This window comes from Borostomias antarcticus (assembly GCF_949987555.1).
Source record: "Borostomias antarcticus genome assembly, chromosome: 8".
Lineage (NCBI taxonomy): Eukaryota > Metazoa > Chordata > Actinopteri > Stomiiformes > Stomiidae > Borostomias > Borostomias antarcticus.
The window spans coordinates 30,039,168-30,050,549 of NC_140241.1; the positions used below are offsets into that span (position 1 = coordinate 30,039,168).

General features: G+C 46.5%; 1 protein-coding gene across 2 annotated transcripts in view; it reads left to right on the plus strand.

Moving 5' to 3' along the window:
* Window positions 1-2,090: 2,090 nt before the first annotated feature.
* Window positions 2,091-11,382, plus strand: part of nup214 (nucleoporin 214) — a 63,868-nt gene continuing 54,576 nt past the window's right edge. For both annotated transcript variants that reach the window (XM_084441707.1, XM_084441708.1), the window contains exons 1-12: window positions 2,091-2,203; window positions 4,917-5,112; window positions 5,313-5,467; window positions 5,998-6,196; window positions 6,819-6,889; window positions 7,008-7,071; window positions 7,264-7,367; window positions 7,747-7,853; window positions 8,509-8,575; window positions 8,689-8,815; window positions 10,855-11,013; window positions 11,279-11,382. The exon at window positions 11,279-11,382 is cut by the window's right edge and continues 335 nt beyond it. In XM_084441707.1, coding sequence (XP_084297833.1) covers window positions 2,162-2,203; window positions 4,917-5,112; window positions 5,313-5,467; window positions 5,998-6,196; window positions 6,819-6,889; window positions 7,008-7,071; window positions 7,264-7,367; window positions 7,747-7,853; window positions 8,509-8,575; window positions 8,689-8,815; window positions 10,855-11,013; window positions 11,279-11,382 — 1,395 coding nt within the window. In that variant the 5' untranslated portion in view covers window positions 2,091-2,161. The remainder of the gene's footprint in view (window positions 2,204-4,916; window positions 5,113-5,312; window positions 5,468-5,997; window positions 6,197-6,818; window positions 6,890-7,007; window positions 7,072-7,263; window positions 7,368-7,746; window positions 7,854-8,508; window positions 8,576-8,688; window positions 8,816-10,854; window positions 11,014-11,278) is intronic.

Here is an 11,382-nt window from a genome sequence, read left to right on the forward strand (position 1 = left end):
AGTTAAAACGTCAGCTCTTAAACGGCACTGCATATGCTGTTTTTACCTGCCTAAAATCGGTCTCTGGAAATAACTTGCAGTAGCTGTTTGAATAGAACGTTTCTATAATTTGACTTAAAAAGGGGAGGTTTAAATTGGTCTAAGATTACGGAGGACTGAGGAGTCTAAGTTGTTTTTCTTCAGAATAGCTTTTACCAAGACACTTGTAAGTGCTTATGGTAAAACCCCTGTACTGAGGGAATAGACAGTTATTGCTGGAACTGGGGAGAGGCACTTTAAAACTACAGTGTGATATTCAAATGAGGTAAAATCATCAAAGGAGATGCTCTTACAGCTCAGAGCATAATTTGCTATGATGGCTGTTCCTCCCCCCTTTTCCCAGTTCTAGTTCTGACAAACTGGTGAGAAACTGTAGTTTTGGGGGAGAAACTTCAATCAGAGCTGCTGATCCATTTGTATCCAACCAAGTTTCAGTCAGAAACATACAGTCTAGTTTATGTTCACATATATAAGATAGTTTATGACAAATGTCTTGCCAGCAAGGGACCTGATATTTAGAATTGCCATTGACACGTTCTCAGGGTGGGGGGACTGGCTCGAGCTTCACTTTGTAAGAGGGACAGATATCAACTTGTCTGTGGATACTCTATTTGGTCTGTGGCTGGCTTTGGAGGTTCTTTAAAAAGAGAGGCATTGTCTAATCATATTTATAGGCCTACCACTAGAATTACTCAAACCTGTCAGATCAGAGTTGGCTACCTTGTTGAAAATACCACCAGATCCATTTGTCAATAGGATTGGGACCTGGGGGAGATTGATCGGTAGCATTTTCAACATGTCAACGCCTGAGGGAAAAGGTTTAAAGGTTTAAAACTTCAGACTGCCGGGCTCTGATGTCATTTGTTCCTACGTGTAGAAAGATGGATTGGGCCTTGGTGTAGCCAACCAGGACGCTTGCGCATTTGTGGTGGAGATCATGAACTCGAGCACCTGAGAAACAGTGAGCCTCCAGATGAGAGAGAGATGTACATAAATGTCTCTGACTATAGAGCCAATAATAATGATGGAGGTGGTCAGGGGGGAGGAGTGGGCGAGGAGGAGCCGGCCGGAGGGAGAGGCCAGGGCATGAGGGCTGGGGAGGGGCTGTGTGGAGGGGGGGTTGGGGGTGCAGCTTGGGCAGGATGCATGGCCATGTCATCTCCTGTCCCCAGCGTGCTGTGTCCAGGCTGCGCGGTGATGTCATCTCCTGTCCCCAGCGTGCTGTGTCCAGGCTGCGCGGTGATGTCATCTTCTGTCCCCAGTGTGCTGTGTCCAGGCTGCACGGTGATTGGCCCTAGGCTTATGGATTTCTATTGCTAAATTAACGTACTCTGAACATTTTTTTGCCTGCCCGAGCTGATCAGCAAAGATGTCAGCATTGCCCAAAAGTCAGGCGGATACTGTACCTCCCATATTGTTGTCGTATGCTACCATCCATGGCACCATGACACGCAGAGAGCTGACATACTCATCCCAGTTGCAGATATGGACTGCGTGCACATTCTGAATGAGCACATCTGTCATGGACAGGAAGTCCCTCTAGTAGTCTGCCATGTCACTGGCCTCCACTTGGGTGAAGAAGATGATGATGAGGCTCTCGAGGTCAGCATCATCCTCCAATGCTGCATGAGCAGCAGCGCAGGAAGTGACTGTATCTCTCAGAGTCTCAAGGTTCTCCCTCGTCTCATCAGCCAGGTATGAGCCTCCCATTCACCAGCTGACTCATGAGCGCCTCATACACAAGCCTACTACTAGATAGTTAGCTACTAAATATTTGTAACAGTACATTGTAATCTTAAAACAGCAATGGTTTGTACTTTTTTCAGCATTCCAACAACAAAACATGTTAGCCAGAGGATGGTCACAAAAGTGAGGTTGTCTAGACCCTATTATAAAACTAAAATCACGTGGTTGTCCACCAGTTGTCCCCCCCGTGTGGGCGTGGTAAATCGACGTCATGCAATCGACGTCATCACGCCATCGACGTCATCACGCCATGATGCGTGTGAAGCGCGGCATGATATTGTAGAATTTCATTGGAATCTGAAACTGAACAATTTATTTTATCTGAAAGTGTCTCAAGTCCAGAATCAGCCAAGAATATATCTGTATCTCAATCAACATGAGTGACGACCCGGACTCCCCTCCCGAGAGGGAGATGAAGGTGAATTGTGATTTCAAATCCTCTATTGGCCATGGGGCTATTGGCTAGCTTGCTCATGTTAGTTAGCTAGCATGCTAACAATATAGCTAGCTAGCTATCCAACTAACTCACATGCTAACTAGCTAGCTAGCTAACGTTTAACTATTGGCTAGCTTGCTCATGCTAGTAAGCTAGCTAGCTAGCTATCCAAATCTAACTCACATGCAAACTATCTATCTATCTGTCTATCTGTCTGTCTATCTATCTATCTATCTATCTATCTATCTATCTATCTGTATCTGTCTATCTATCTATCTATCTATCTAGCTAACATTTAACTAGTTAGGAGATGTGTAGACACTAGCATGCTAACAATATAGCTAGCATGCTAACAATAACAACCCAGGCTAGTTAAGCTAGCTATCGTCATGTTAGCTCAATCAGAGTGCACGAGCTCACCATGGTCATGGTTTTTAAAAAGAGGTAACGGCTTCCAACGGCTCTCTAGTTCAGTCACTGAGGTAAACTAACCAACGGCTCTCTAGTTCTGTCCCTGAGGTAAACTAACCAACGGCTCTCTAGTTCAGTCACTGAGGTAAACTAACCAACGGCTCTCTAGTTCTGTCACTGAGGTAAACTAGCCAACTGCCTCCAGCTATATTCTCTCTTCATTTATATATATATATATATTCTCTCTTCATTTATATATATATATATATATATATATATATATTCTCTTCATTTATATATATATATATATTCTCTCTTCATTTATATATATATATATATATATTCTCTTCATTTATATATATATATATATTCTCTCTTCATTTATATATATATATATATATTCTCTTCATTTATATATATATATATATTCTCTTCATTTAAACTCTTCTCCCTCTTTCTTTCACTTTTTACTGACTAAGTGAGCTAGCTAGCTGCTTAATAGACCTAGTATAGGCAAGGCAAGGCAAGGCAAGTTTATTTATATAGCACATTTCAGCCACAGGGCAATTCAAGGTGCTTTACATGAGACATTAAAAGCATTAAAACAAAAAAGCAAGACATTTAAAACAAAAGGCAGGACAAATTAAAAGCATTAAAACAAAAAGCAAGTCATTATAGACATTTAAAACAAAAGGCAGGACAAATTAAAAGCATTAAAACAAAAAGCAAGTCATTATAGACATTTAAAACAAAAGGCAGGACACATTAAAAGCATTAAAACAAAAAGCAAGTCATTATAGACATTTAAAACAAAAGGCAGGACAAATTAAAAGCATTAAAACAAAAAGCAAGTCATTATAGACATTTAAAACAAAAGGCAGGACACATTAAAAGCATTAAAACAAAAAGCAAGTCATTATAGACATTTAGAACAAAAGGCAGGACACATTAAAAGCATTAAAACAAAAAGCAAGTCATTATAGACATTTAAAACAAAAAGCAGGACAAATAGAATACAGGAATAAAAGTGACAGTGCAGTATACTGATAAACACAGCTCCTCTTAGAAAGCAGTGGCAAAAAGAAAAGTCTTCAGTCTTGTTTTAAAAGAACCAAGAGCATAGCTACCTAGGGTAGGGTATCATTTTCACAGTTACCTGAGCCCTTGATACAGTTACCTGAGCCCTTGATACAGTTACCTGAGCCCTTGATACAGTTACCTGAACCCTTGATACAGTTACCTGAACCCTTGATACAGTTACCTGAACCCTTGATACAGTTACCTGAGCCCTTGATACAGTTACCTGAGCCCTTGATACAGTTACCTGAACCCTTGATACAGTTACCTGAACCCTTGATACAGTTACCTGAGCCCTTGATACAGTTACCTGAGCCCCTTGATACAGTTACCTGAGCCCCTTGATACAGTTACCTGAACCCTTGATACAGTTACCTGAACCCTTGATACAGTTACCTGAGCCCTTGATACAGTTACCTGAACCCTTGATACAGTTACCTGAGCCCTTGATACAGTTACCTGAACCCTTGATACAGTTACCTGAGCCCTTGATACAGTTACCTGAACCCTTGATACAGTTACCTGAGCCCCTTGATACAGTTACCTGAGCCCCTTGATACAGTTACCTGAACCCTTGATACAGTTACCTGAGCCCTTGATACAGTTACCTGAGCCCTTGATACAGTTACCTGAACCCTTGATACAGTTACCTGAGCCCTTGATACAGTTACCTGAACCCTTGATACAGTTACCTGAGCCCTTGATACAGTTACCTGAGCCCTTGATACAGTTACCTGAGCCCTTGATACAGTTACCTGAGCCCTTGATACAGTTACCTGAGCCCTTGATACAGTTACCTGAACCCTTGATACAGTTACCTGAGCCCTTGATACAGTTACCTGAACCCTTGATACAGTTACCTGAACCCTTGATACAGTTACCTGAGCCCTTGATACAGTTACCTGAACCCTTGATACAGTTACCTGAACCCTTGATACAGTTACCTGAATCCTTGATACAGTTACCTGAGCCCTTGATACAGTTACCTGAACCCTTGATACAGTTACCTGAACCCTTGATACAGTTACCTGAGCCCTTGATACAGTTACCTGAACCCTTGATACAGTTACCTGAACCCTTGATACAGTTACCTGAGCCCTTGATACAGTTACCTGAACCCTTGATACAGTTACCTGAGCCCTTGATACAGTTACCTGAACCCCTTGATAAAGAGTGTAGCATTTACATGTCATGTTTGTCATTGTAGGATTTCCAATTCCGGCAAATGAAGAAAACTCGAGTCTTCGAATCACCTGAAGACCTCCCAAAAGAGAGATCCAACCTGCTGGCCCTCTCCAACAAATTTGGATTGACATTTGTGGGACAAGACAGAATGCTTAAAGTGTTCCTCACCAGGGACATCCTAGCTGCAGACAAAGCTGATGGGAACTCCAATGAAATAGGTGAGACGTGTTTACAGGAAATATGCTACTCCTTCCTCCAACTTCTGCGAATTATAACAGTAGGTAGGTAGAAATGGGAGTAGTCTGACTCAACGGATGTAGGTTTTGCGGATAAGAGTGCAAAAAAAGGTCAGTCAACAAACATTAAAGTTGGTCAACTTGGCTCCCTCTGTCCTTCCTCCCCACGTCCCTCTCTGTAGTGGAGGGGATAGCAGCCCTGGTGGAGGTTGTTGTGGAGTCACCCCTGCACCACCTGGGCCTCAGCAGCGATGAGCTCACCCTCTCTGTCTGTGGCACGTCAGGGGAGTCGGGACTCTCTCTGGGCTTCTACGACGTCCGCACTTTCATCAACCAGGTGATTAGTCTACCTCTTATGGTGCGTTCGTTTGTGGTCGGAGGTGGCAAGTCGCAAGTGGCAAAATACCTACCTCCGACCTGTGTGCATTCGAGCTATATACCATTATATCACAGTTACCTAGTTATATCTAGTGCATTCGAGCAACTGGGGGCTGAGAAACATATCCGAATTTGCGACGAGGAAGTACGAGTTCATGCGGTGTTTTATTTAATCATTCCTAGTAGCAAGTCGCAATTTGCCACCTCCTAGTTATAAACGAACGCACCATTACTGTCGTGTCACAATGTCCCTCTACCGCGCCAGTGACAGCGTATGGCACGTGAACTAAGTCGAGTGGTATTAGGCCTGCATCCACCTACAGTATTTCTGTCTGTACCGTGTGTATCAGGAGGCCACAGGCTTGAAGAAAATCACCATTCATAGTAGGCGAGCCAAACCATTCACCAACGCTTTGCGAGACTGTCTGCGTCTGACTGTATCCCAGTTGTGTTTTCAAACGTTCTTGATGGTGATTCTTCGGTTCTCAGGCCAGACCACAGAAGTTACCGTTTGCGTCCCTCAGACCGGCGGCGGACCCGGGCACCTGTGTCCAGGACCTCAAGTGGAACCCGGTGCTGGCGTCCGTCCTGGCCGCCTGCCTGTCTGACGGCAGCATGATGGTGCTGGAGATCACAGACAGCGTCATCGTGCAGGCCCAGCTGCCCGCTGCTGAGGGTATCACCTGCAGTGAGTGATGGAGAGATACAGTATAGATCACGATGATGATGATGGTATATTTCACATGTGGTATGATGATGATAATGTAGTGAAATAGTTACAATCATGCCATGCATTTGAGACAAAAGCCACTTAGAATACGGTAAATGGTAAATGGTAAATGGACTGCACTTATATAGCGCTTTTCCACCTTAGCGGCACTCAAAGCGCTTTACAATGGCCTCTCATTCACCCATTCACACACACATTCACACACCAATGGCGGTAGCTGCCATGCAAGGTGCTAACCTGCTCATTGGGAGCAATTTGGGGTTAGGTGTCTTGCTCAAGGACACTTCGACATGTGGACAGTCGGAGCCGGGATTCGAACCGCTGACCCTTCGATCATTGAACGACCCGCTCTACCAACTGAGCTACAGCCGCCCCCAGAATACAGTGATCGCTTATGATTTTAGTGCACATGTACAGTCCTAGTGAGGTTCAAACCTGTGACCTCCATGCTCAACCAGCTAAGCGTCACAGGACGAGCCTGTCCTCATTTGGTAGCAGCCCAGACATTACCCCCCCCCCTCCCCCCAAAAAAGTCTTTAATTTTGTGTAATAAAAAAGAAAAAATTCTTGTCTCGCACAGTATGTTGGAGTCCTAAAGGAAAGCAAGTGGCTGCCGGAAAAATGAACGCTACAGTCAGTCAGTACACTCCAGTAAGTCTGTCCACTTCCCTTCCAATGGAAAAAACACTCAATTATTCTAGATAATTCTAAAACACACACATTGAAGCCAATTCTTGTAACTGACTTGTCTCTCTGCTCTCCCAACTAGGCGCTGCAGGAGAAGAAAGTCATCCCCTGTCCAAGCTTCTACAGCTCGGACAACCCCGTGAAAGGTGATTCAGTTACAGAAAGATTCCGGTGTGTTATTGTTAAAGGTTTTAGAAAATCAAAGAAAAGCTGACAGCTAGCACTGCTGACAGATATATATCTTTCCTTCTCTCTCTCTCTCTCTCTCTTCCTCCTTCCCTCTTTCCGTCTGTCTCTGTCTTTCCTCCTCTCTCTCTCTCTGTCTGTCTCTCCCCCAGTGTTGGACGTGTTGTGGCTGAGCACGTTCGTGTTCGCCGTGGCGTACGCCGCGGCCGATGGCTCCCCAGAGACGCCCCCGGAGCTGGTGGTGGTCTCCCAGCCCGTGAGTAGCCCCGCCCACCGCCGGCCCCCAGCGCAGAAATGGAGCTCTTCAAACTACAGTTTTAATCAGAATACTCTCATATGCCTAAACAGTGTTTCAGGTGGAAGTCGACACCCACTTTTTGATGATGCAGAATGGCGCGTTCCTTCACCTTGACTAAAGTGTATTGACCTATTTATTATCTCATCGCCACATTATGCGGCGCCTATTCCCCTATCGCCCTAAATGATGAGCTCCATCCTCGGCCCGTTAAATTTACTCAGTGACTTAAATGCTCTCCGAGGTCCGCCCCTCTCAAGGGACAGTTAGTGGTTCCGCCTGTCCCGTTAGTTCTGAAATAGAATGTCCCGATGGCCAATACTTTTTCACCTCTCGACAGAAAAAGGACGAGAGGAGGGATGAGAGGTACCTGAACTTCAACGACCCGGTGTATGGCACCTGCACGGAGAGACAGCACCACTACTTCCTCAGCCACGTCGAGGACTGGTGAGGCCCTCCTCTCTCTCACGACCCAGTGTTTGCTCCAGAGGCTCCTGAAAGACCCTGAAAGACCCAAAAAGCAGCACTTTTAGATCTCATCAAAACTAGCAACGCACTATGCACAGCGACTAAAAGTCCAGCCGTATATGTTTGATCCGTCAGATAAAATTTCAAAGAAGGCGAAATACTGATTGAAATTCTCACGGTTAGTAGGTTATTACTGTAAAGACACTCACAAGTTTTTGTTTTGATAACTTCACTGAAATGGCTTCGTAGTCATTATTAGAAAATCCAGTCTATAGGAGTTTACATTGAAACTCCTCTCCGATAGGAACAAATCCGCTAGGGGCGCATGTTTTCACTTTCCCTCCCTATTGCTGTAGAATAAATACTTAGGGTGCGTTTGTTGTAGCTCCGCTGGTGAAATAAAACGGTCTGGAAAGAACAAACTCTGAGCCGAATCCAGCGAACCTTAATAGCGACGGTGTTTGATATGTGTCTTCGACTGCTTCACAGTGCCTGTCCTGCCTGAACTAGACCAGTACATTTGCTACCTTGCTTCTTTGCGGACAGTATTATTGGGGTGTTTTGTACCTATGACCATTAGTCAATTTGTTCTCCCGAGGAACAACGGTCAGATGGTCACTGTCGTCTCTTTCAGGGACGTCGTTCTCGCCGCCTCGGCAGCCTCCATCGAGGTCAGCGTCATCGCCAAGCAAGAGGATAAGGTGACTCCGCCCGCGCCATAACACCTCGGCCTGTCCTCTCAAGGCGAGCAAATACACTTATGTCCAAAAACGGAAATCATAATAGGCTAACCTACGTCCCCGTCCCCCGGCAGACCAACTGGGAGCTGTGGCTCCTTGAGGACGCCAGCAGAGGGGAGCTGCCCGTCTCCCAGACCAACGACGACACGCTGCCCCTGGGGATGGCCATCGACTACACCAGCCAGCAGGAGGTCCGCATCTGTGAGTGACCGCCGCCCCAACCCCCGTTACACACACACCAGTCTCCGTGCTAAGGCAGTGCTTTTCCGTGACTTCACGTATCCAAGTCCCGTCGTGGTATTTAGTATGCAGCGCCGGAGCCTGGCGGCGCGGGGACCGGGCTGCTGTCTCTCTCCGTTAGCGTAGCAGCCAGCGAGCCAGACGGTCACGTAGGGAGCGCCTGTTCCACCGCTGCCCTTTGACTAGCTTGTCTCTGGAACTCTGCCGCGCTCCTGCTCTAATGAATTTGCCTCACCGGCGGCGATTTGTTTGCTTATTGTTCCATTCTGATCGTATTCGGATCGAGGCTTTTTGTCTCGAGGGATTCAGAAGGATTGTGTGTGTGTGCGTGTGTGTGTGTGTGCGTGTGAGAGAGAGAGATTGAATTGTGTGGGCTTGTCTGTGTGCCTTTGTTTGAGCCTAGGTGTGTGTGTGTGTGTGTGTGTGTGTGTGTGTGTGTGTGTGTGTGTGTGTGTGTGTGTGTGTGTGTGTGTGTGTGTGTGTGTGTGTGTGTGTGTGTGTGTGTGTGTGTGTGTGTGTGTGTGTGTGTGTGTGTGTGTGTGTGTGTGTGTGTGTGTGTGTGTGTACACACACAATCTTGTTTGCAAAGCCACGATCCAGGACCCTCATTAGAATGACTCGGAACAAAACAGGAGACAGGACAACAAACAGCAGAACCCAGACAGCGGTGTGTTCCACAGCAGAACCCAGACAGCGGTGTGTTCCTGGGAATGCTGATGAGCCTTTACCTTGTTCTCTCTCCTCCTCTCCTCCGCAGCGTTTCCTGTGGAATTGATTAGGGATGCACTGATCTGATATTTAGATCGGGAATCAGCCCCGATATTAAATAAATAACTAGATTGGATATCGGTGTCAATGGTCCCGATCCATAGGAACCAGTCTATTCTATCCATTTCTATGCTGTGCGCAGTATGTGACGTCATGCGCCAGCAACGTGCTCACTCAGCGCGGTAAACACAACAAGCTATGCATGGAGCAGACATGGAGCGAGCCAACGGATCACCCATTCAGAGATTTTTCACACTAACACTTCCGACTAGTTCGACAGCTGCTTGCAATATTTGCAAAGTCTAGGGCTGCGTTCCGAATCGCATACTTCTACTTCTTACTACCAGTACCTACTACAGCTGCCCTTAAAAAGTATGTACTTTGCAAGCAGTAGGCATCCAATTGGGACATACTACCTTGTCATAACATTGCGCCTTGAAATTTGCCCACATCCGTCGCTGTCCATAACGCGACATTCATCTACAGCTGTCATGACTTGCAAATGTGACGCACATTTCCGCTGCGCACAGGATTGTGGGTCAGAATAGCCAGAAAAGCCTGCTGGCTTGCATACTGCAAAATACGACCAGATGTAGTAGGACATCCTGGTATTTTTGCCATACTGCATGTGGCATACTATGTATTGGGACATACTACATCCTGTTTTGGCATACTATATAGTAGGGTAGTATGTGATTCGGAACGCAGCCAATGTTTCTCAGTGTCTTTCTGTTCCTCTTCAAATATTGTCGGATGTCCATCTGAAAAATGTAGGTTTTAGGATCCACCAGTTGTCGTCAGCGAATGATAAGAGCAAATAGGCCAGAGATGGGCAGGAGCTGTCGGCACGTCTTAATGGAATGTTATCTAGCTCTGTACGAGTCTACTTATTGATTACCAACATCAAACGGCGATGTAGCCTCTAGTCTATCTCTCCTCTCTATGGACTAACCGCAGGGATGTGTAGCAAAGCAGACTAGTGATTAGTTGTAACTCAAAACTCTGTGAGTGAAAAAGCACATTTATGTCTGCTTTCTGTGTGCGTGCGACGTGTGTGTGTGTGTGTGTGTGTGTGTGATTGTTGTTCCCTCATGTCATTTCTAGAACCCCATCCAAATGTGCGACCTCTGACCTCAGAGGACTTGTGTCTGACCCTCTCTCTCTCTCTCTCTCTCTCTCTCTCTCTCTCTCTCTCTCTCTCTCTCGTGTGTCCTGCTCCTCCGTCTCCCCAGCGGATGAGAAGACGCTGCCGCCCGTGCCCACGCTGCTGATGCTCTCCACCGACGGCGTGCTCTGCCCCTTCGCCCTGCTCAACCTCAACCCCGGCGCCAAGCAGCTGGTCGCTCCGCCTGCCCCTCTGTCCCTGGAAGGGGAGAGAGCGCCCCCCGCAGGTCTGGAGGGGATTCTACAACTCTTTGTCTTCACTTGTTTTTTTATTCATATTAATCGTGTGATTAATGGAGAGGATTGGTGTGTCATTCCCTAGAGCTTGTTATGTTCACAGTTCCTTCTGGGGATAGTCATGTTGCAAACAGTACATCGTTTGTTTTTAAAGTCTGAAGTCTTATGATTGCTTGTGAAGTGCTTCTTGTTGGTACGTGTCGATGGTGATGCATGTGATGCCCCTGACCTGCCCTCCCTGCCTCTGCGTTCTAGGCTCCGTCGCTCCCCCGCCCCTCTTCAAACCCAGCCCCGCCGCCATGGCCTTCCCCCCCCTCCGCCCCCCGTCGGCCGCCACGCCCACCCCTCCTCCCCCCGCC